At 42.7% G+C, this 26,728-nt stretch overlaps 1 protein-coding gene across 1 annotated transcript in view; it reads right to left on the bottom strand.

Moving 5' to 3' along the window:
* The window catches only part of PTPRN2 (protein tyrosine phosphatase receptor type N2), a 1,024,661-nt gene that overhangs the window by 587,639 nt on the left and 410,294 nt on the right, over positions 1–26,728 (bottom strand). Inside the window, exon 6 of the mRNA XM_019498778.2 lies at positions 13,652–14,129. Coding sequence (XP_019354323.2) covers positions 13,652–14,129 — 478 coding nt within the window. The remainder of the gene's footprint in view (positions 1–13,651; positions 14,130–26,728) is intronic.

Raw genomic sequence — 26,728 nt, 5'->3', positions numbered from 1 at the left:
TCTGCTGTTTGCTAATGTTACATATTAAAGATCAAATGGGTTTCCCTCAACCATGTTGTCTACAAGAGCAGGTAAGTCTAAAACTCTTCACCCTGACATGCAACAGAGAAACTTTATTCAAACTTGATCAATAGGAGTCTTAGAAGCACTTCACAAGATTAGAAGCTCAGCAGTTGTCTTAGAAGATAAGCCATTACGAAAACATGCTGAGGGTATGCTGTGGAACACTGTAATGTACTGTTACCAGAAAAATCATTACCATTCAGTCTCCAAAGAGACAAGACTACAGCCCATCAGCGATCAGGACAGAATTTGTAATCTTGGGCACAAAATATACAGCTACAATTTCCTTAATTATCATCATCCAGTCAGAAGAGGCAACAGAGACGCATCTATAGCCTGACCTTTTACTGTCACACCTCAAAAGTACAAGAACATAATCCAATACCCATTGAGCTACCCACGAAATATTACAGCATAATAGAGATTCTAACCACCCAGAGAAGGAAACAGTAGTGGTTCAGGTGGCACACAAGTGACCAGACATAGCATAACCAGCATTTGGTTACACTAATCATTACTATAAGCTGAAGCTATGATTTAGTATATTTAGATACTTAAATTAAAGGTCCTGTGCTCTATTTCACTGAAACGCGTGACTGATTTAGCCAGACAAGTCGATTGCTTCCATTATTTTGCTGGCCAATGTTGCAAAGCTTCAGTTGCCAATTCGATTCGGAGAAGGTTCAGCCCGATTCGGAGGCCAAATCACCAGATCCAAATCAAATTGGGAGACCCAAAAAAGCCTCTGAATCAATTTGGAAAAGATTTGGAAGGCAGTCCTTCAGGGGAAGAGAAACTGAGAAGAGGGAGAGGGAGAAGGGGGGAAAGACTGACATCTGTAGCTGGCCAGTGACTGTGATCTTTCCCTGAGTCCCCTTCCAATCACAGTGCTCTGGGGGACGGACGTAGAAACAGCACATAAGCCTCTGTCTGCAGCCTTTCTGTCCCTTTTGTGAGCTGTTTCTGCCTGAGTACTGGGAAGGCCCAGTTGCAGGCTACCATCCCTGCTGGTTTCATCCCGCTGTGTCTTAACACACACACACAAACTTTATAAGTTTTTCTTGTCAGCACCTTGAGGTGCAGTTTGCCAGAAACCCCTGCACCTATCTCCTTGAAACTTGGCAAATTTCATGCCCTCAGTGGAGCTATCATCCCTACTGTTTTCATCCAAATCTGCCAAAAAATGAGAACGTTATAGGTATTTCACTGATTCGCCATTATACTCTATGGCCAAATCACTGAATCTCTCCGAATCAGCACCGAATCTTCCAAAGCCAATTCAGCCAAATTGATTTGGGACAGGGATACAAATCTCCAAATCGAATCACTGTCCTCCAAATTGGCCAAATCTGAATCGAATACTTCCCTATTTGCACAGGGCTAGTTTTCATGTTTGCAAAGGTTAATTCTACAGTCACTTAGAAAAAGGCTTTGGGATCTTCCACTTAGCCACACTTCTACAGCTTGGCTTAGCCCCTTGAAAATGTTCAAGCCTAGCAACAAGCATTACACATTTCCACCTTACCGTATTCAGTCAACAAAAGCACACTCTCTACATAGGATTCAATTCTTCTCATCAAAAGATAAAATAGCAAGCTATTACAGTATTTCTACCTATTATTAGTGTTTCTCAAAAAACAATTATTTGCACCTGGCCTGGCCCAATACTAGTGGCTTTGACCAGCAGAGTTTATTCTACTTTCCCATGCTACTGCTCAAGGCTAAAAGGTAAGGTTAAGCATATAACTTGGGCCTGTGCTGAGTTGAGAGCATGCACTTGTCATCATATTTCAGTCACTGAACATGTCTGAGGCCTACATACACACTCAATAATAATAACAAATTATTGCAAAATCCACATTTCTGTGTAGGCACCACTTCTGTTCTGCGCAATTGTCTGTGTAGCTTCATGCAAATAACCTGAAGTAAAAGTCACATGCTAAAGAAGCAGAAGACTCAGTTAAACAAAGGGAAGAACTGTTGCAAAAAAACTGTTGTGACTGTTGCAAAAAAAATAAACTTTTAAACTCAATTGATACAAACACATCTTCTTTGGCAATCCCTTGCAGTTGAGGATGATTATCTTCCATGACTGTCCTATCTACAGGTCTGAATATGGCTGATGAAGCCAATTCAGCATTGACAGACTCTGTTACAACTAGAGCATGTGTTGCCATGTGGGGTGGGTGGCTCCAGATTCTTGATTCAGTCTGCAACACAGTATTTCTGCCTCTCCCACTTTTCCATCTCCTGTTGTCATTGTAAGGTTTCAAAGTACTGAGATCCTTGCAGCAGACTCTTTCTCCATTTGGGGTGGTCCTGGGTGATAGTCTCCCACAAGCTGATGTTGATGTTGCATTTTTTCAAGCTGTCCTTGAGGGTACCCTTGAAGCATTTCCTTTGCCATCCTCTTGAGTGTATGTCTTGACTGACCTGGGAGAATAAAACCTGCTCCAGGAGTCTGGAGTCAGATCTCTGGAGGACATGACTGGCTCAGTGAAGTTAAAGTTGGATAATCATTACCTAGAGAGGATGTTAATGTTGGTACATCCATCTTCCCACTGGATTTGAAGGCTCTTCCTCAGGTGGTACTTCTCTAATGACTTGAGATGTCTCCTGTACATTGGTCCACATCTCAGCTCTGTACAATAAGGTGGAGATCATGACTGCTTGATAAACCATGAGCTTGGTTTTGGATCTGATGTTGTGATCTTCAAACACCCATTTCCTAAGGTATTCCTCAGGCAAATCTGCACTTGCACATTTGAGGCAATGTTGGATTTCTTTGTCTATGTCAGCCTTCTGTGAGAAATGGCTTCCGAGGTATGGGAAATACTCAGCATTCTCCAGAGTCTCACCATGAATCTGAATGACCACAGCTAGATTGCTGATGGAGGACCTTAGTCTTCTGAATGTTAAGTGTCAATCCCATTTTATTGAATGCCTCAATAAATATGTTGACAATTGCCTGAAGGTCTGCTTCTGGTTGAGCATACATCACAGCATCATCAGTGTACTGGAGCTTGATGACTGAGGTCAGGGTGATCTTGCTTTTGGCTTAGAAGGTGACTGGAAGCTTATTGGTGGTCAGATGTAGCATCCCTGTAAGGAATACTGAGAAGTGTTGGAGCAATTATAAGCTTTACTTAACTCCCATCTTAACCTTAAAAGGAGCTGTGATAGATCTGCTACTGAGAACCATTGCTTGCATACCATCATGGAGCAGGCAAAGAGTGGTGATGAATTTTGGTGGGCATCCATATTTTGGAAGGATTCTCCATAGCACTTCTCAGACAGAGTCAAAGGCTTCAATGAGGTCAAAGAAGGCCACGTAGAAAAGTTTGTGCTGTTCCCAGCATTTTTCCTGCAACTGGTGAGCACTGAAGATCATGTCCACTGTGCCTCTTGATGCCCTAAACCCACACTGAGAATCCAGGAAGAGCTATTCAGTAAGTGGAAGGAGATGGTTAGGAGGGTTCTCACAATAATTTTTCCTGTGGTGGACAGCAAGGTGAATCCTCTGTAATATCCATAGTTGGACTTTTCTCCTTTCTTGAAGACTGTCACAGTCTTGGCATCTCTGAGGTAATCTGGGATCCCTGCATCACTCCAAATCCTTAAAATGAGGACATGGAGCTGTGATGTCAGGTCCTTTCCCCCCTGCTTGAAGATTTTGGTGGAGATTCTATCAGCTTTAGAAGCCTTGTCATTCTTCATCTGCTTGATGGCTTTCCTTACCTCATCAAGGTTTGGAGGAATTCTGAGATCATCTCTGACTGGGTGTTGCAGGATTGAAATGAGAAAACGCATCAACAACAGTCTCCATGGAGAAGGTTTTCAAAATTCTTCTTCCAATGGGTGCTCGTGGCCCCCCTTTCCGTCATCAGGTCTCCTCCATCCTTAGGTCTCAAGGGGGTTGGTCCTTGAGTGAGCATACCCTAGATGGCTTTGGTAGTATTGAAAAAAAACACACATATTGTGAATGTCAGTGACACACTGAATCTTCTTTGCCTTGTCTTCCCACCATTTATTCTTTATAACATGGGTCCTCCTGTGGACCTCTGCCTTGGCTTGTTGAAAATTCAATTTCTTTTACTTGGAGTTGGTGTTGTTCTACCAAGCACAAATGGCCTTGCACTTGTGCTCAATCAATTCTTGGATCTCTTGGTCACTCTCATCAAACCAGTCTTGATACTTCCTAGTACAGACTCCAAATGTCTCTTTGCATGTGCTGATGACAGTGGAACTGAAGGCACCCTAAGTGCTGCCAACATTCTCACATTGTTGATTGGAATTTGTGTTTTTTTGTGGAGGCACTAATGGAAGTGGTCCCGCTTGATTGGGTCCTTGAGTCCTCTGACACTGACCTTCCACTGGTGCTGCATCTGCTGCAGCCATTGCTGCAGCCATTGCTTGTTTGAGTGACATAACTGAGCAGGTGAGCTGGTAATCAGGCCAGGAACTGTCGCTTCTAGCATAGGTCAGGTGGTGTGGACATCTTCTTAATTCCAGGCATGAACAATGAGTTCATAGATTCATAGATGTTAGGGTCGGAAGGGACCTCAATAGATCATCGAGTCCGACCCCCTGCATAAGCAGGAAAGAGTGTTGGATCTAGATGACCCCAGCTAGATACTCATCTAACCTTCTCTTGAAGACCCCCAGGGTAGGGGAGAGCACCACCTCCCTTGGGAGCCCGTTCCAGACCTTGGCCACTCAAACTGTGAAGAAGTTCTTCCTAACGTCCAGTCTAAATCTGCTCTCTGCTAGCTTGTGGCCATTGTTTCTTGTAACCCCCGGGGGCGCCTTGGTGAATAAATACTCACCAATTCTCTTCTGTGCCCCCGTGATGAACTTATAGGCAGCCACAAGGTCGCCTCTCAACCTTCTCTTGCGGAGGCTGAAAAGGTCCAGTTTCTCTAGTCTCTCCTCGTAGGGCTTGGTCTGCAGGCCCTTGACCATACGAGCTGCCCTTCTCTGGACCCTCTCCAGGTTATCCGCATCCTTCTTGAAGTGTGGCGCCCAGAATTGCACGCAGTACTCCAACTGCGGTCTGACCAGCGCCCTATAGAGGGGAAGTATCACCTCCTTGGACCTATTCGTCATGCATCTGCTGATGCACGATAAAGTGCCATTGGCTTTTCTGATGGCTTCGTCACACTGCCGGCTCATGTTCATCTTGGAGTCCGCTAGGACTCCAAGATCCCTTTCCACTTCCGTGCCACCCAGCAGGTCATTCCCTAGGCTGTAGGTGTGTTGGACATTTTTCCTCCCTAGGTGCAGCACTTTGCATTTCTCCTTGTTGAACTGCATCCTGTTGTTTTCTGCCCACTTGTCCAACCTATCCAGGTCTGCCTGCAGCTGTTCCCTGCCCTCTGGCGTGTCCACTTCTCCCCATAGCTTTGTGTCATCTGCAAACTTGGACAGAGTACATTTGACTCCCTTGTCCAAGTCACTGATGAAGACATTAAAGAGTATCGGTCCAAGGACCGAGCCCTGAGGGACCCCACTGCCCACAACCTTCCAGGTCGAGACCGACCCATCCACCACGACTCTTTGGGTGCGACCCTCTAGCCAATTCGCCACCCACCAGACTGTGCAGTCATCCACATCACAGCCTCTTAGCTTGTTCACCAGTATGGGGTGGGATACCGTATCGAAGGCCTTCCTGAAGTCTAAGTATACGACATCCACCCCTCCTCCTGTGTCCAGGCGTTTCATAACCTGGTCATAGAAAGAGACTAGGTTGGTCGGGCACGATCTGCCCGCCACAAACCCATGCTGGTTTCCCCTCAGCATAATTTGCCCTGTCGGGCTCTCACAAATGTGAGCCTTGATAATTTTTTCAAAGACTTTACCAAGGATGGAGGTGATACTGACTGGCCTATAGTTGCCCGGGTCCTCCTTCCTCCCCTTTTTGAAAATGGGGACCACGTTAGCCCTTTTCCAGTCCTCCAGGACTTGGCCCGTGCGCCACAAGTGTTCAAATATTCCTGCCAGTGGCTCTGCAATGATGTCGGCCAGTGCCTTCAGCACCCTCGGATGGAGCCCATCCGGGCCTGCCGATTTAAAGGCATCCAGTTCTTCCAAATGACTCCGCACCACCTCAGGATCTACGTATGGAAGTCTGGCGCCTTGCTGCTGCCTCTCTACAACCCCAGTGAGAGACTTGTCGTGCCCCTCACTTAGGAACACTGAGGCAAAGAACTCGTTGAGGAGTTCAGCCTTGTCCCCCCTATCTGTCACCAATTGTTTCTGCCCATTTAGCAGTGGTCCTATTCCTCCCTGGGCCTTCCTTTTACTCCCAATATATCTAAAAAACAATTTCTTGTTGTCTTTTACTTGGGTTGCCATCCTCGGCTCCATGGTAGCTTTGGTCCGCCTAACTGCCTCCCTACAAGCACGAGCAGAGGAGGTATATTCATCTTTAGTGATCTCATCCTTTTTCCACTTTTTATGTGCTCCCCTTTTGGCCCTTAGGTTGCCCTGGATTTCTCTTAACCAATCAGGGGCCAATGCTTAGATTACAAGTGTTGCCATGATGTCTTGTGCCTGTTTTTTCTGGCAGAACAGGGTGTTGGTGATGGCAAGTCCATGTTCCACACATTTGGTCAAAAGGAGGATGCCGCTGGAGTTGACACTTCCTACTCCTTCCTTGCCAATGGTTCCGTTCCAGAGGTTTCAGTACTTTCCAACTCTGGTGAAAAGAATAAATCTGTCTCCCTCCAGAACATCAGAAAGAACTTGGTCAAAGCTAGCATAGAATTCCTCCTTGGTTTCACTGGTGGTGTCAAAAGTTGGGGCATGCAAACTGATGACAGTGCTGTATTGGCTCACTGCCACTTCAAGATGGAGAGTCATGAAGTGTTCATTAATTCTGATAGGAAACTCATTGAGCTGATTTATGAATTCATTTTTGATGGCAAAACAAAATCTGTGGAGCCAGCATTCTCCTTCTTGTTTGCCCTTCCAGAAGAAGGTATAGCTACTTCTATATTCTTGGAGCTGCCCATCTCCCACTCACTGGGTCTTGCTCAGTGCAGTGATGTTGATGTTGTGTCACCTGAGTTCTTGAGCTACACTTGCGGTTTGAAGCTCTGGGCATTCACTATTAGGATTTTCCATGATGGTCCTGATGTTCCAAGTCCCAAAACTGATTGCAAGTCTTCACTGATTTTGACTGCAGTAAAGGTGATCCCACTGGAAGAAGTTATCCAGTCAGGAAGAAGGTAGACAGACTATTTCTAAGGCACCTTTTCTAGCCTCTCCTTATGTGGGTGAGCAGAATGGATCCTGAGGAGGGCTGCTCAGTTACAGTTACAGCTGCCAGTTTATATTCCTGCCTTCTCCAAGTGCTAGATGATCTCCTTGTAATTGCCCCGATGCCAGTTAATGACTGGGACCCTCACAATCCTACTCGTCTTATAATTAGTTGGTCACCAAAGGGCTTGAAAAATGTGCTGGAAAAGCCCTTTTGATGGAAGACCCCTGTGCATTATTTATCTTATCATGGAGAAGCTGCTGCACATCAGGTTCCACATAGTTCTTGACAGAACAAGACCCTAATCTAATGGCAAGAAGGCCAAGAGAATTGGAGATCTCATTCTGCTGCAGCCTTCATCTGCCATCACAGCTGTTAAGATTTCAACATCTTCCACCTGCTCTGCTGTTGAGGACTTATAGACCTATGGCTATAAGTCATTGACTCCAAGAAGAACATGGGCCGACAATGTGAGGTCACGGTTGGCAGGGCTAACCGGACCCTATCGTGCATCCACAGGTGCATCTCAAGTAGGGCCAAGGGGGTGATCCTCCCCCTCTACGCAACACTGGTCAGGCCACAGCTGGAGTACTGTGTCCAGTTCTGGGAGCCCCACTTCAAGAGGGATGTGGACAACATGGAGAGGGTCCAGAGGAGGGCCACCCGCATGATCTGGGGACAGCAGGGCAGACCCTACAATGAGAGGCTGCGGGATCTGAACCTGTTCAGCCTTCACAAGAGGAGGCTGAGGGGGGACCTTGTGACCATCTATAAACTCACTAGGGGGGACCAGAAGGGTTTGGGGGAGACCTCGTTTCCCCTAGCGCCCCCCGGGATAACAAGGAATAACAGCCACAAGTTGTTGGAGAGTAGATTTAGATTAGAAATCCGTAGGAATTACTTCACAGTTAGGGCAGCTAGGATCTGGAACCAACTTCCATGGGAAGTGGTGCTGGCTCCCTGGGGGTTTTTAAGAAGTGGCTCGATGCCTACCTGACTGGGGTCATTTGAGCCCAGTTTTCCTCCTGCCCAGGCAGGGGGTCGGACTTGAAGATCTACAAGGTCCCTTCTGACCCTACTTCTATGATTCTATGAAATCCATTTGCCACAGAAAAAACATGCAAAAATGAAGACCCTGCTTATTATAGTGATGACCTGTACTCGTCATGTTACAGCCCCCTCAAAGGATATATGAGTCTCTCATGAGATAAACCATTGCCATCTGCTGTCCCCACTACAAACTGGTGGTGTTGCTGCTGCTTGGTCCATGACTGCTTATTCATCAGTTATCTCTGCTTATTTCACAGCTAACCTTCCCTGAAAGTCATTCCTCTATCTACCACCTGGAGACATGCTGGGTACCAGTACAGCTCCGCTGCCAGACACATCACATGGTACATCACAGTAGAAAAGAATGTTTGAAACACTGTGTTTGACCTGACATCAGGGATGTTATAAAAGAATGGGAGCCTGAAACAATTTCAGTGACTTTTCATGAGTTTGACCATGAATCTGTGGATGTGAATAGACAGCACAGTTATTGTGTAATTTGGGAACAACAGAATTTTAAAAGATTTCAGCACAATCTGAGGCATTTTCTGTCCTGTTTTTTCTTAGAAGAAATAAAGTGTGCAGCCTTGGCTATAGTACAAATTGTTTTCAGCTTTCTAGTGCATGGATCACATTAAAAATCCATCTCTGCCCTTTTCATACCCGTATATGAAACTTTTATGACATGTCCCAATGTTGCCTGTATTCCACAGTACTGTTGGAAAAAACTCGTTTTGGTTACCCTAATTACCTAGCTATTAAACTTGATTGTACCAAAGAAAACTGTTTGGGGGGAGGGGGGGGAGATTAAAAGTGCCTCAGAATCTTAAGAGTCTAAGTCTCATTTTCCAAAATAAGCTAGATCCTTATAAGCCCAAACCTCACTCAATAAGACTTAGGCTCCTAAGTAATTTTTCCTAAGGCACATTAACGGATCCTTCAGTAGTATTATGGGTTCTGCTGAAGTCCAAAAAAATAGATGATGTTTCAAATTATTTCAGGGAAAAAAAGCGTGCAAGGTTTGCGTCATGAAATAAAAGGGGGGGTTAAAGCAGTTTCATTCACTTAACCTTATTAGTGTAAGTCAGGTGAGAGGAACTCAGTGGTAGTACCATGCCCAAAACACCATTAGTTACTGATGCAAAAAGATTAAGTTAGAGAGTTTCTGAGTTGCAAGTGGGTACCAGAGGGATATAATTTACATCTGAATTCCAGGGTCATGAGACAGTGATGAGCCATGTGATTCAGACAGAGTCAAATTTCTCCCATAGTTCAAATCCAGGGTTTAAGTTCAGGCCATCTCTGATTAACAGTGTAACATTAATGATTAATAAGTGATTATTAATAATCACTTATGATTAATAATCACTCTGATTAATAAGTGTAACATTACTATATTTTTTCTCTCAGGTTCAGTTGAATGTCCCCACATTGCAACAAGCTGCCAAACTGAGTCATTGAACAACAACCTGTCAATATAACCTTGTCATTTCAATTTTGTTTCATTTTCTCAAACCCACTTCCTTCCTTTCTGTCTATTATCTCAGCAAAGTCTTATCTCCCCAGTCCACTTCCACAGGTTCATAGCCGATAACAAAGCACAGTTTCAGTCTCAATCTCAAACAAAATGGAAATAAGGTGGAGAAAAATCACACAAGAGAAAATGAATGGCCACAGGCCCTACTCCAGATTCCACTAACAGGCTCTCTGCAGGTCTTTCTGGTTCATTAAATAAAGCAGAGGTAGAACAGCATCCTGTCTCCTACAATGTTACTATTTCTGCTCTAGCCAATGTCACTAGGATACTGCCCATCAAAAGAATACCTCAGGAAAAACAGCATCCCGCCATTGCTGGCTGCCAACTGGAGAAAAACTAAACATTCAGTACTGTATTCCACCATTATTGAATAGTACTGCCCCTAACTGTTAAAAGGCCAAGAAGAATTATAGAAGTAACCAGAGCCAAGGAATTTGGGAAATACAATGGTTTAAGTATGAAAGAAGGAGCACCAGCAGAAATCTGTTCTGTCTGTCAGTGCCAAGCTGGTAAAATTGAGTTGCTTTTTAAACAGGGATAAAGAGAGTGAGCCCCTGTGTTTTCCTGGGTCTAATAAATGTGCTGTTCATGTCTATGTATTTTAAATATGGACATGGCCCCTGCTTGTGCTAGCACACAACCATTAATGGACAGCTCTGCTGACAGGCTGAAGAGCCTATCTGATCAGGAACACGGGAATTCCTAGACATCTACATTGGCTCCTGTCTTTATTCATGTTTTTTGTAAACTTCAAAAGGAGACCCTATGAGTTCCCCAAAACAAGGAAAATTGACTTGTGAAAGGGTCACAGGTCAGAGGATACTGCAAGGTTGTCTTCTTCTCATGTCTTTACACCACATTTGACCATTGTGTTACCCATGCTTGTGCTCATTTATTGTGCGTTGCAAGATCTTTCATTGTACATGTGCCCTTTAGCCGTGGGCCAATGGTACAGCCCCACTTCTTCATTAGTTCCTTGGAAGGTATTACTGTGATACTGCAAGGTAAAAATGTTGCCTTCCTGCCCCTGATCTCAACCTGTGTTCCCCTGTTCTCTGATCTCTTGCAGGGTTGCCCCGGTTGCCAACTCTGTTTGTTATGCCCTAAGTCTGAAGTGATTAGTAGTGAGGGATCAAACCGTTAACAGACAAAACTGTGCTAAACTGTATTTAATGCTTAGACAGTCTGCAGATTGACCCTGTTCAAAGTCACTGTTCACTCCCATCATACAACTCCTAGACACAGGCCAAGTCCATATGAGTGTGGACATTTATTTCCCTGGGGACAAGCCACAGAGATGCACCTTATGCCGCTGCTACTTGTCCCCAGGGAATGCCTGTGCCACACACCCTCTGGCATGCGGCAGGTTACCCCAGGTGAGGTATGAAAGGTTGGCCCCAGCAGCCTTACCCGGGGTCCTGGAGGCCTCTTGGGGCTACAGCAGTGTCAATCCTGCTGCTCAGAACCTGGCTGGCAGCCAGAGCATGGCTCCGGCTGGCCAGGCTCTGGTTTTGGGAGGTGCACACATGTGCCACTCTGCTTTTTTTTTTTTTTGCGCACAGGTTTTTGACCCTGGGATTTCCCTTGCAGCTCAGAGAACAGCTGCATGTGTGGTATGTGGCACCACAGATGTGTCTGCAGCGCCACATACCACATGGTTGCACTGGTCTGGATGCAGTCACATTGTCTTTCCATCCCCATGAGTGGTGTAATCTGTCTATGTTTTTTCCCTTGTACAAGAGTTTCTCTCTTCTGCTCCTTAACTTTACCTTGCCTCCCACCAACTCTGCTGATCTGCACAATGTGTCTGTGTTGTTTTGCCAACTGGTTCCTCTCACTTTAGTACCCTGCTCATACCACATGTTTCAAGTCTCAAGTAACTGTTCCCTATATTCAGTATAGGAGCTTCTCTAGTTCACATTTTGGACATCTATGCCTGGGGGAATGCTCATGATTTGGATGTCTGAAGGACAGGAATGGGCTGGTGGTTTGCAGAAATCTCATCAGCAGGACTGGAAGAAGGTTGGGAATAAGGAGGATGAAAAATGTTCAGAGCAGGAACAGAGTGGAGGAAATAAAAAAAACTAAACCTCTACACAGTCAAATATAGTCAATCTTCCTCAAGCCTCTGCCTAGTACTTGACAGCTTTGTTGCAGGCAGTAATGTTGGTCAGATTGGTAAAGCCAATTTCAGTCCACCATTGTTTTTGATGGCTACTACTTTAAATTCTGATTATACCGATAGGTTACATTGTAGTAAGCAATGCAAAGATGCAAAAGAAACCATATGATTGGCCCCTCATAAATGATCTGGAATGTCATGTAAATTAATACATAAAGTAAATAAAGTGAGAAAACTTCCTACAGATTATATTATGCATCTGAAAGTCAAAGCACCACAACCCAATGAATTTGGAAACATGTTATTCCCTGTAAGTGTTAAGCACTTTTGTTCCCCGTTGGCTCCTGCTAGGAAAGGTGAAGTGGAACAGTCAGACGATAATGAAACCAGCATGGGCCTAGTTTGCTTTGAGTCTAGCAGCAAAATCATGTAACCTTTTTCAGAGGCCTGTAGTGCCACCTGGATTTGATTTTACATTACTGTTTGTTCCTTGAAACCTATTATCTTCAGGCACCATACCAAGAGTGTTTTCACTTTGGGCATCTTTTGGATAGCAAGCATTGTCTGTCTGCAGAGAAAATGTCAAAGTTTCAACAGTTTTGTATTTAAAAAAAAAAAAAAAATAGCAAACTTGAGTAATGATGGACTCATAAGAAACCTTTTACATATCACCAGAAACAGCTCAAAAGAAAGTAGAACGCCAGCTGCAGGCAGCTGAGCACACATGGACAGTAATATCTCTGGGATTGATTCACTTGCAGGCATTCTGAACTGTAGTTGTAACATTAATACTTGACTTGGTCCAGAGAAATATTCAAGTGGATCATGATTACCTTCTGACTGACCTTCTTACCAATCCTCAGACACAAAATGAAGATATGAGTGGATTTGTGACACATCAATGAAAACATCATGAAATCACACGATATGTTATGGTCCAAATTTAACTATCATTTACTATCACGAATAAAACTAATTCATAAGAATCATAATCTGATGTCAATGGCTCACAAATATCAGACAATATTATGTACAATTAATTGTACAAAAAACTCTAGCTATAAGCCCGTGTTTTGTGTCTCTTCCATCTCATAGGCCTACCTAAACTGACGCACTTCCTTTTCACATGCTTGGTCCCAAAGTTCAGACAAATGTAACATGTTGCATTCTGATTCCTTTCAACTAGCTTTTGATTTCACCCTCGGTCTTTAAATTTCTAGATAAATAGAGAAAACACCCCCCCCTCCCAAAAAAAAAAGTAGACAGTTTTACCTAACTATGCAAAATGACATGCATGAAAACTGATTTGATCACAAATAGTTTTCCATAATTATTTATGGCTTGAAAAATATATAGAATTATGTAAGTGATCAGTATTACTGAATGCAGGAATTTATTATTTGATCAGTTGAATGATGGAAATATACAAGAAACGGATGGTCAGATTGGTGCCTGTTACGACTGTGATTGCAGAAGTAGATAAATACAAGCAACTCAGTGGGAAGAGACGGGCTTATTCTATAGGTGTTTAGTTCTTATGACTATTCACATTTTTTGAAAAAGCATCTACAGCACAGGATAAATGCTTCAAGTAAAGTAAAATAAATATAAATCTTACCATCCACTGTACTCAGAGGATCCTTTGGATTTCCCTGGGGAAAAGCAAATTTATAACTCAGCCTCTCTGAATTTGACCCTTGCTCTCCAGCACCTGGCCTCAGTCGCAACAGCTGCTTCATGCTAAAATCTTCTGCCTCTTCCGTAGCTAAAGTTCCATCAAAACCATCGCTGTGAGAGGGATGGAACCTATCAGCATAAAGGCTAGGCCCTTTAGTCCTCCCAACGGTGCTTTGATCATTGTTTTGTGCTGCCATCTTTTGGGTGATGTACTCATCTAGTGCTGCTATTAGTGTCTTTCTGTCAAACTCTGCTTCTGACTCTGGTGGGAACAGGTCTGGCTGAGGCGGGCTGAAGGCCCTCCCTGGGGGATTTTCAGCATATGTTTGATGAGATGTTGCTGCATGGGTTAAAAAAGGTGCTTTTTCTTTTGGTTTTTGCACCCTGTAGTATGTAACACGATCAGGCTGGATGGTATTCTAGAGAGGAGTGGGAGAAAAAAAAAAGACATGGTCATTATTTCAAGGTGTGCTGCATCATACTGCTTGCCTGAGGCTTGACATACATGGGCACTCATTTGGTTTGTTTTCCCTATCAGAAAGAAAGAATCACAAAATTATAATCAGCATCTGTACCACTAATGCTAATGGACTGGAATTGTTTTAGAGAGGCACTATCAATGTGCTGCATGTTTGGCAGATGTAAGTAACATAACTTGAGATTATTAAAAGTGAGAGAATCATTGAAAATATATTTGATTGTAATTATGTATCTATCTTCTGTTCACATTTGGTTGGATAAAGATAATCCAATCAAGTCAGTTTTCCTGTTGCTTTTCAAATGCTATCCTGAAAATGTTAGGGGGAAACTGTTCAGGTCTACCCAACACATCAATAACTCAAATTTGTAGGGAAATTGCAAAGTCAAGAAATTCAAACAATGCATTCAGTTTAACTAAAACTAAACAATTTAACTGTTGAGCTTTTTAAATAAAACTGAAACAAATTTCCAAATAGATTAGTAAAATAAAAGAAAAAAATCAAAATGTTTCATTTAAAAAAACTTTCCAGGCAAAACATTTCAACATTTTTTGAATAGTTCATTTGTCCCTCTTTTCTAACTAAAGCAAGTTGGCAAATTGAGCACAAATCTTTAAACTGCTCCAGTCACCCCACATCTACATTTTTGAAAACAGTACCAACAAAAAAAAAGTTTTGCTTAAAAAAAGTACCAAATACCAGCTCTAAATTTGTATATATTTCAATTAAAGGTTCTCAATGCTGCCATTATTGGGTTTCAAAAACTCTAAATCAATATCTTTTTTCTGAAAAACAGGAAAAGATCATTTTTTCATGGAATTTTAATATTTTCTAAAAATAGGTTTGAAGCTAAATTTTGTTTGTTAGTATCCTTTTAAACACGCATTGTGCATCTAAAACTAAGTGTATTAATTTAGTTTCACAATTATTATGATGAATGTTTTAAAGTATTCTTTTCAAGATAACACATTTCTCTCTAAATAGTACCATTTATTCAAAAGGTAGGCTTATTATCAAAACAACATATATTTTCATTTCAGAAGACTCCCATATAACGTATACAATTTAACTAAGACACTTACATTTACAGAACTATTCACATTGTAAACTCTTATTTGAAATATATCCCCTGGGGGCAGGGACTAACTCATATTCTGTTGATCTCAGCTTGAGTCTCTAGATGCAACTCTCATGCAAACAGTACCATATAAACTTCTGGGTTACAGTATAGCAGATTTCAGCCCTCACTGATGTGGCACAGAGCAGCTCTCTAGTATTACTGAGTACTATAATAAAATAGTTTAGGACAGGAAGTGAAATGAGCCATATTCCAGACTGTGGGGGCATATAAACTCCAGATAAATGCAAGTAGCAGAACGTCAGTATGAAAGCTAGAATTTGGCTAGACAACCTGCATTAGCACACAACCTCCCAGGCCCCATAATGACAAGAGCTCAGACACTACAGTTCATTTTGGGGAAAAGTAGAAGCATAATTTTATTATTCCGCACAAATTTCTTTCCTCTACTCTCCATGGCAGAGATGGTTTTGCAACACCCTTCCTTTGCAAGACACAGTCCCTCACAAATAACTCCCTCTTCACTGCACAACTTCCTGGTTATAGATTTTGCATGGCTTTAATAACACTGTTGTCAGAGAATATATATGTCAGTGGCCCGCCAGCACAAGGAGCTTTACCTTTGCACATAGTCTTGATCTAACATGGCAGTGCATTTTACTGGTGTCAAGACTCTGAGCTAATGTAAGGTAGTGAAAAATAAAATAGAAAGAGTGATCAAGTGGTGTAGGAGAAGACATATCTGACATTCCCCTGGGAATTGGAATGAAACATCAGGAATGCAGTTTCAGTTTATTTCATCAGAGTAAGAGATGTATCGTTCTAATCAATAGACACATTAAAGACAGGTACCAAAATGCAAGCTGAACACAATTCAAATTTATAATTGAAAATAAATCTGTAACTGATCCTGAAGATATATGCACATTAATCCCCTTGTCTTCAATAGGCCTATGTGGAGGGGTATCTATAGGATCAGGTCTTGGTGCCATTAACTCACTGCTTGAAGAACAGCATGGATCAGGACTCAAAACAATCCAAAATTCGTACTGGGCATATGAAGCAGCCAGATCAGTGTAAATGATGGGCTCAAGAGGAATGCTAGCAAGACAAAAATACTTTGTGCTTTTACAAAACCTTGTATTTACAGCTCTCAAAAGGCATTTTGGTAAAGGATTCATAGATTCATAGATGTTAGGGTCAGAAGGGACCTCAATAGATCAAGTCGGACCCCCTGCACAGGCAGGAAAGAGTGCTGGGTCTAGATGACCCCAGCTAGATGCTTATCTAACCTCCTCTTGAAGACCCCCAGGGTAGGGGAGAGCACCACCTCCCTTGGGAGCCCGTTCCAGACCTTGGCCACTCGAACTGTGAAGAAGTTCCTCCTAATGTCCAATCTAAATCTGCTCTCTGCTAGCTTGTGGCCATTATTTCTTGTAACCCCCGGGGGCGCCTTGGTGAATAAAACCTCACCAATTCCCTTCTGTGCCCCCGTGATGAACTTATAGGCAGCCACAAGGTCGCCTCTCAACCTTCTCTTGCGGAGGCTGAAAAGGTCCAGGTTCTCTAGTCTCTCCTCATAGGGCTTGGTCTGCAAGCCCTTAACCATATGAGTTGCCCTTCTCTGGACTCTCTCCAGGTTATCTGCATCCCTCTTGAAGTGCGGCGCCCAGAATTTCACGCAGTACTCCAACTGCAGTCTAACCAGCGCCCGATAGAGGAGAAGTATCACCTCCCTGGATCTATTCACCATGCATCTGCTGATGCACGATAAAGTGCCATTGGTTTTTCTGATGGCTTCATCACACTGCCGACTCATGTTCATCTTGGAGTCCACTAGGACTCCAAGATCCCTTTCCACTTCCGTGCCACCCAGCAGGTCATTCCCTAGGCTGTAGGTGCGCTGCACATTTTTCCTCCCTAGGTGCAGCACTTTGCATTTCTCCTTGTTGAACTGCATTCTGTTATTTTCTGCCCACTTGTCCAACCTGTCCAGGTCTGTTTGCAGCTGTTCCCTGCCCTCCGGCATGTCCACTTCTCCCAAAGCTTTGTGTCATCTGCAAACTTGGACAGAGTACATTTCACTCCCTCGTCCAAGTCACTGATGAAGACATTAAAGAGTATTGGTCCAAGGACCGAGCCCTGCAGGACCCCACTGCCCACACCCTTCCAGGTCAAAACTGACCCATCCACCACGACTCTCTGGGTGCGACCCTCTAGCCAATTCGCCACCCACCGGACTGTGTAGTCATCCAAGTCACAGCCTCTTAACTTGTTCACCAGTATGGTGTGGGATACCATATCGAAGGCCTTCCTGAAGTCTAAGTATACGACATCCACCCCTCCTCCTGTGTCCAGGCATTTTGTAACCTGGTCATGAAAAGAGACTAGATTAGTCAGACATGATCTACCTGCTACAAACCCGTGCTGGCTTCCCCTCAGCATAATTTGTCCTGCCGGGCTCTCGCAAATGTGAGCCTTGATAATTTTTTCAAAGATTTTGCCAAGGATGGAGGTGAGACTGACTGGCCTATAGTTGCCTGGGTCCTCCTTCCTCCCCTTCTTGAAAATGGGGACCACACTGGCCCTTTTCCAGTCCTCTGGGACTTGGCCCGTGCGCCACGAGCGAGATTCAAGAGACTATTGCATTCTACAATATGATGCATGGTCCAAAAAACTTTATAAACTTGAAACAAACAGACTCCTGAAGTGAGAAAAACTACTAGCCTTTACAAAACAGCCCCAAACATTTTGTGCAAGCTTTGGGTTTGATAATTAAAGCTGGTTTGGGATGAGTTATTTAAAATGTACAAATATCCTCAAATACCAACAGATTTGTCATTTCCTGCTCTTTTCATAAACAACTCCCCCCCCCACAAAAAAAAGAAAAGAAAAAGAAATCCACCACAAGCAGCCTTAACACAAATTGGATACAAGTGTCAATCTTGGGCTCAGAACTGATCCAATAACCAAACTGAACAGTCTCGCAGCAGCTTGACAGGTCATATTTCTGATAGTTGGGGATGTGCTACAAAAAGTTCAAATTAAAATATAGTATCTACAGCTCACCTGTCTTGGAAGCACATTCTGTTGCCAGCCAATCAAAGTTAGCTTGGCCTACTTAATTAAAGACCCTCCTAGCTGTATGCCAGTCTATTCAGCTTAGATACAGGGGAGAATTATCCCTCCAAACAAACAATATGCAACAAAGACAATAAAAATAGACAGTCTAAAATCCAAGTAAAGATATGGCATGGACAAATACCACTGGCCTAGACAACAGCACCTAACAGAGAACACACGTGTGTTCTGTTAATTAGCAGAGAAAACAATCCAGTAGACTTTATAGAAAAAAGCAAAGAAAATGCCACCTCTTGTACAGAGATTAATGTCCAGCGCTACTTCTTTTAACTTTATTTTTTTAAATCTAATACTAAAAAGTATAGGTCACTGTGACTGTCCCATTGAAAGTGCTATTTTATTCTAGTCTCTTGTGTACGGGCACTGTTGGCTGTCTTCATTTCAAAGTTAAACGAGTTCCATAGGATAACCCCAAGGCAAGATAGAATTTTTCATATCCTGACTTTCTATTGATTAAAAGGATCCGTAAATTCCATCTGTTAGGGTCTTTGGATGCACAGCAAAAGGCATTGCTAACCTTTCTGGGATAAGGAAGCAGAAAAAACAGAGAGGAAAAATGAGAGAGGGACTTATATTTCCACCTAATAACAAAAATGGATTTGGTTTCTACAGAGCAAAGGCACCAGCTACAAGAATGAGAAAATTAAAGGCAACATTACTAGGCTACAAAACAGTATACTGACTCCCATCAATGAATTATCTATCATTATTTTCAGAGGGGTTATCATGCAGTCCCTGTCATTTTTACAGAAGTTGTATATTTTGTTTTCTACATATGATAAATCTCATATATTAAATATTTCACTGGGAGAAAATCCTTAAAAATGAAGTTGAGTGGATGCAAGATCCATTTGGAATATTTTTGTCTGTCTCCTTATCTGAAGGCCCTTCCCTGACCTCATATCACCCTTCAAACAGACAATACAGAAAACAGAAGATGCGCTATCAAGAATACATATAAACCTTTTTAAAAACAAAATTATTATGGCAATGCATGGTAAGTAACTGATATTTTCACAATAAAAGTTCACAAAGGACACAATTACAGTGTGAAGATGCATACTACATAGTTTATAAACTATATATTTTCTTGTGCAAAGAACAAGCTAAGAACCAAGGGGAGGATAAGATAAGATACAGATATCATAAGATATTGATTGATATCATTAGTTAATTTACACCTGAGAGATGGGCTCATATTTTAACTTCCAGTTCAGCTACAGTAAGGCAATAGAATCTAAAGCAGTAGTGCACTGGATTAGCTTTTATACCAAAATATGCCCCTCCTTGGAGATCCATTTGATCCAACTTGATGGAGTGCATAGCTGCTGAAAAGCCTTTTAAGGAATAATACAGAAACATACAGCATTAGAAAAAAAATCTTAGCTCATTCATAGGACATTTCATTTTCAAAGCACTTGCGAACATTAATTCATCTTAATAGCCACTGACTTTAGTGGAGCAGGACTCCCCATACAAGCTTTAATCACAGTAGCTTAAACAAAGGAGTTCACAGTCCCTATTTTGAGTGGTGGGAAAAGCCTCTGAAAGAATCATTGCCTGGAACCAGACCCCACTGAGCAATAATGAAAGAGAATAAAAGTTTTCCAAAGGTCAAACAAAAATTGTGCTGAAGTTTCACTTTAGTATATCGACTTAAACAGGCAGACATCTTCCTGCTAAAAAAAAAAAAGGCTAAACACTATATGAACCTATATGCCACCTCTCCGTGTCCCTCCCCCCAACACATATGCACAATTAGTATAGCAAAAATATCAGATGCTCATATGAATCTCATATACCACAACAGCATTAGACATCTTGGAACAAATCTGACCTGGAGGGGCTAAGTTAAAATCCATGAAAATCCTTAGCTAAAATCCATAAAAGTCACATATGAAAACTAATAGGCAAAATTTAGCCTTGTGGAATACAAGAAATTGAGAAAAAGTTTTGCTTTCGGTGTTGTTTATTTTGCTTTATTTCCTAATGGCTGGCTTAAGTTCAGCAGATGCAATAAACCAACATATGCTATCTCAGTTCTGAAAAGATCATTTATTTACACTAAAACCAGTGTGGGAGCTAAAAAAACAGAACCCTTTTGCAATCTAGCTCAGACAGAAGACAGATCACGCTCACATTTTTCCTACTGAATAATAGATTTTAGAACCAGAAGGAACCATTATGATTATCTAGTCTGGCCTCCTATGCAACAGCACAAGCCAAAGAATTTAAGTAGAATTTCTTCCATAAACTATCTTTTGTTTTCTTTCTGAGAGTGCTGTAGTTTTGAAATACTTAAAGAGCTACATCAGAGAAGCTCAGAAGTTGAAGATTGTTAATTAATACCCTGTAGTTAACAGTGTCAGAAGCTTACTGATGATCAAGCAAAATGGCGCCAGAGTCTCCTTTGATCAAAACTAGTGATGACTTTGCCTCTGAATTTTGACTGTGAAATTGCAGTGTAATAGAAATGTCTGCAGTCTGATTGCATATCATTTGGTAATCTACTCTCCTGTAAATGTAGGTGGCACAGATTTGATTGCAAACTGTATGTTCTATCATTTTTTAAACAAAAAAGAATAAGTATTCTGCTTTCTTTTGTGTACAAGTTAATATTTTGGTTGTTTCGGACTTTTATGCTTGGAGTGTTCCCAAATCTTGAACTCTCTGATATGCCATAGTTTTCCTCCTGGCTTCCAAAGTCTGTCTAATGTCAGTCGAGGCCTCCCATATACCCACAACTCACTCTTGTGCAATCTTCTGAATTGCATAACTTCCTAGCCATTAGCTTTTACAGTTCTATCTATTAATAATCTGTATTTTTCCCTCTGTCACTTTTTTTGTCTCTCCCTGGCTAATATTCTGAATAATAGCTTCTGAAAAGACCACTCCAGGATGAAGAATGAGTCTTTGTTAGTCTTTGTTAACCCTTAGCACATAGCAAATTAAAAATACTAGTTTTGACATGTGGTCTGAGCCAATGAACTGGTAATGAACTCCATCTGAACTAGAGAAGCTGTGCCATATGCTCATCAGTGATGATGGATTTATTAGAATTAACCATTTTCCTTTTCCTGAGAACAGTTTGCTCATATGTCAACAATTCTGTTATAGGATGAAAGATTTCAGAGAATGATGTCTAAATATAATTTCTGTAGAAGTATGTTCATACACACAGATAAATTCTAAAGTACTTAAGCACATGTTTAACTTTGACATCAGAGACTATTCATATGGTAAAGTGATGGAATAATGCCAGAGGAAACAGGATAAAATTTTGAAACGTGATTAAAAAAAAGCTGTCAGGTAAACAATTCTTTGTAGTAGATTTTTCATTAAAAATAACATATTGCTGTTGTACCTCAGGAATGGACTTTATTTCAAAGTATTTTTGTTTTTTAAAATGTTCTTCTGAAAAAATGAAGGGCTTGTCCCTATCATTCCACCACCATGCTTTAGTTCCAAAATTATTTAGGGTCCACCTTTCACCAAAATTTTCAGATTTTCATGACAGAGAACTGCATGAATGAGATTTAACATGGTCTACTAAGCCCCCTGTGAGAACCATCCAGAAGGTACAGCTGGTACAGAATGCAGAGATCCTCCTTCTGATGAGGTTGGGTCTCCAGGAGCACATTAGTCCAATGCTCCAGAGTCTGCTGTGGCTGCCAATAGCTTTCTGGATGCAGTTCAAGGTGTTGCGTTAGACCTATAAAGCCTTGAATGGCCTGGGACCTGTTACATGCCTAAGGGACTGACTTCTTCCTTATCTTTCATTAAGATCCCCAAGGTCATCCAAGAGCAGACTCCTGCAAGTTGCATCTGTGAACCAAGTTTGTTGGCTGAAAAGACAGGAGCAGTCATTATTGGCAGCTGTTCCTCAACTCTGGAATGCCATCATCTTTGAGACCATCAAAACCTGGACATCTTTCCAGGTTGGACCAAATCCCGGACATCTTTCAGAAGCATTTTAAGACCTTATGTGGACAAGTTTTAGATGGTGGGGTCAATTTTGTGGTATTGTTTGGGAAAGGGTTATATTGTTATATTATTTTCATTTATTATTTTATTCTATTTCTATACTTTATCTTGTTTCATTGCAAGCCACTCTGAGCTTTTTGAGGTACGGCAACACAGAAATCAAAGTACATTTTGTAACAACCTTCCTGTGATAAGTAAGACCTACACACAAATGTGTGGGCATGTTTGCACACCCAGACACAAAATCAGGTTTAAAAAAAATGTTGGAAACTCCCTCCACTCCCTTCTGAGACTTCAATAACTGTGAGCAAGATTAAATATGCTGGTGTATCTGCTATTTACTAACAAGGATAAGGAGTAATGGCATCCATTGTAACAAAGGAAATTTTGTCCCCCTCTCCCTATCCACGCCTCCCACCTTGAGGCTCCCAGGCAAGGCTTCTGAGGCCAGCCCAGGAGCTGGGCCCAGCCTTCTATACCTCACCCAAGGTAACCTGCCGCACTCCAGAGTGCATGTGCATGGATGCTTCCCAGGGACAAGTAGCAGCAGCACAACTGTGTACCGGTGCTATTTGTCCCCAGGGAAATGCATGTGTGCACTCATCTGGACACACCCAGAAAGGTTACAAGATTACATTCATTTAGATTACAGCCAATATAAATGAAAGCTCATATAATTACATGACTCCAGATGTTGGAGTTACAAGATAATGCAAAGCCTCTACGGACATCCTGAAAACTGACAACACTAGTTGGGATCTGAGTTGGCTGTAGTACATACATAGCATATTATTCTGATATATTTAGGCATCAGAAGCATCAAATATGTAGGTGGGAGAAGGTATCAAGTGGGGTTTCCCAGGGGTCTTTCCTGGGCCCAGTATTATTTAACATCCTCATTAATGATTCAGATGATGACAGCAAGTGCATACTTAGTAAATTTGTAGATGACACCAAGTTGGGTGGGGGAAATGACCTGGGTAGACTGGGAAAATAGTCCACAGTCAACTAGATGACTTTCAACAAGTATAAGTGGGAAGTCCTGCACTTAGGATGGAGTAATTGCATGCACAAACATAGACTGGGCAGTAGCTGGCTAGGCTACAAATGTGCAGAGAAAGAACTGAGGGTTACAGTGGACCAGAAGCTGAATATGAGCCAGAAGTGTGCTCTTGCTGCAAAACAAAACAAAAACAACAACAAAAAAGCCAATGGCATGCCACATTGTATTAACAGGAGTGTCACTTGCAAATCAGAAGGAGTGATTCTTCCACTCTGGCACTGGTGAGGCCTCACCTGGAGTACCGTGTCCAGTTTGGGCCCCACACTTCCAGAAGGATGTGGGTGGTTTGGAAAGAGTCCAAAGTGGAGCAACCAAAAAGATTGGGGGCCTGGGAAGCAGAATTTCTGAGGAAAGGCTGAAATAGCTTTGGTTACTTAGTCTGGAAAAGAGAAGAGTGAGAGGGAATTTGATAACAGTCTTCAAATATCTGAAGGGTGATTACAGAGAGGATGGAGGTGGGCTTTTCTCTGTGGCTCTAGGAAATAGGACTAGGAGCAATGGATTCAAACTGCAGCAGAGGAACCTTAGGTTGGCAATTAGGAAGAATTTTCTGACTGCGAGGATGGTCAAGCTTTGGAACAGGCTACCTAGATATACTCTGGGATCTCCACAGTTGGAAGTTTTCTAGAGGTGGTTAGACAGACTGGGATAGCTTACCCAGGGATGATCTTACCTTGAGAAAGAGGCTGGATTAGATGACCTCATGAGGTTCCTTCCCTATTTTGCTATGATCCTAAATGGCAGAAAAGTGCTTAGGGTAGGCCTAACATTGAGATAACTGGACCCCCCTGAAAATCACAGGAAGGGAAGGCAGCAAAACTGCTAATTCCATTATATGAATTAGACCAACCCCACCCCACAGAAGTGACACAGGGGGGCAGACAACATGATCTATTCCCATCCAGATCAGTTTGGAGACCCCTTTCTTACACTTGCTCTTTGAGGCCAAAGTAGATATGACCGTCTCATCCCTTTACCCTACATTAAACAGTCACTCCAAGGCTTCCCAAGAGTACCGGCTATCAGATTATTTATGATATATACCCACAATGTACCAACACAGCAACTGCGAAAAACAACAAAACAAAAACAACCCCCCCCCCCAAGTAAGTGATTGTTTAAACCCAAAATGACTTGGCAGTATCAACTGTTCCCAGGGTCAACTAATGCAACAAAATGAATTGCCTACCAAGGTTTCATCAGAAACAGGGTTGTAAATAAGTGAAGTATTTCTGGCTCCAGTTTAGGGAAAAAAAATCTTTGAAGCTTCTGCTTCTCTGGTTTCAGCCACCCAGGATAAGCCACACTTTTTTTTTTTTTTCCACAGTGTGTGTGTGTGTGTTATTTTTCTGTGTTGAGTCCAGGATTTAATTCACAAACATTGGTTCACAAACAAAGGCTTCACAAACACTGATAATGCAGCAGTTTGTGAAAAGGTAAAGCCCTCATTAGGCCTATATGAAAAAATGCCAGCTGATGCCTAAGCAAGAAATGCCACCAAGTGCTCATTTTCTGAATAACCCTTTTCAACAGCACTGCAGCAAAATGCTCTGTAAAGCTGTATGCTCTGGGAAATAAACTCACCAAGTCTTGTGAATTACAGCTGTTTGTCATCAAATGCCCAAATATATCTATTAAACTTGCAATGAAGAATGTCTAAAACAATGCTTAGGAAAATGGTCGTTCCTTAAGGAGACGATCCCCTGAGCCCAAAAGGTGACAGTCCCAATGTGAATCAAAGGGGGCAAGAGTGCTCAAAAGCCTCCATGGAGCAGCAAAGGCATTCAGGAACATCTAAAAGCTAAAAAGGAAGTGTATACCCAATGGAAGGGAGGGGCCATCACCAAGGAGGATTATACCTCCATTGCTCGGGACTGTAGGGGGGCTGTTAGGAAGACTAAGGCAGAGACAGAACTAGGACTACCAAACACTATCAAAGATAACAAGAAGTACTTTTTTAAATACATAGAGAGTAAAAAAAAAAAAAGCACCGGGTAACATGGGGCCCCTGCACGACATGCTTGGCAATCTGGTGGTTGCACCAGACGACAAACCTGACCTCTTTAACAAATTCTTTGCCCCCATTTTTCTGAGCAGGCATCCCCCCCACCGGGATTCCGGATGGACTCAGGAGAGGGACCGCCATGCCTAGGGTCAGAGAGGACCTAGTTAGGGAAATTCTGGTGGGGCTGGATGTGTTTAAGAAGGGGAGAAAGGAGGACCCAAATAATTATAGGCCTGTAAGCCTCACCTTGGTGATCGGGAAGATCTAGGAGAGAATCATCAAGGAGAACATCTGCGGGGGGCCTGCAGGGGAGCTCATGCTCAGAGGCAATCAGCATGGGTTCACCAAAGACAGGTCCTGCCAGACCAACCTGATTGCCTTTTACGACCAAGTAACTAAAACCTTGGATGATGGTGTTGCTGTGGACATAGTCTTTCTAGACTTTAAGAAGGCCTTTGACACTGCCTCTCACCCCATCTTCATCAATAAATTAAGTGACTGCGGCATTGATGCCTGCACAGTTGGATGGGTAAAAAAATTGGCTGATGGGGCGCACCCAGAGAGTAGTGGTGGATAGGTTGTACTCAATCTGGCAAGATGTGAGCAGTGGGGTACCCCAGGGCTCGGTCCTCGGGCCCACGCTGTTTAACATCTTCATCAGTGACTTGGACGAGCACACTGTCCAAGTTTACTGATGACACTAAGATGTGGGGCGAGGTGGACACACTTGAAGGGAGAGAGAGGCTGCAACTAGATTTAGACAGGCTACAGAAGTGGGCAGATGAGAATAGGATGGGGTTCAACGTAGACAAATGCAGGGTGCCGCACCTTGGGAGAAGGAATCCACAGCATACATACAGGCTGGGGAGTTCCCTTCTTGAAAGCACAGAGGCGGAAAGGGATCTTGGAGTCATTATTGACTCCAAGATGAACATGAGCCACCAATGCAGGACTGCAGCCAGCAAGGCCAGCCATACCTTGTCCAGAGAGGTGATACTCCCCCTCTGTGCAACTTCGGTCAGGCCGCAGGTGGAGTACTGCATCCAGTACTGGGCACTGCACTTCAAAAGGGATGTGGCCAGCCTGGAGAGGCTTCAGAGGAGGGCCACCCGCTTGGTGAGAGGGCAGCAGGACAGGCCTACGAGGAGAGACTGAAGGACCTGAACCTCTTCAACCTCAGCAAGAGGAGGCTGAGGGGGGACCTGCCTACAAGCTCATCAGGGGGGATCAACAGCAAATAGGCAGATCCCTTTTCTCCCCAGCACCAC

The sequence above is a fragment of the Alligator mississippiensis genome, chromosome 5, assembly GCF_030867095.1.
Source record: "Alligator mississippiensis isolate rAllMis1 chromosome 5, rAllMis1, whole genome shotgun sequence".
NCBI classification, from domain to species: Eukaryota; Metazoa; Chordata; order Crocodylia; family Alligatoridae; genus Alligator; species Alligator mississippiensis.
The sequence above is the reverse complement of the archived record's forward strand: the minus strand, read 5'-3'. Positions and strand labels throughout refer to the sequence as shown.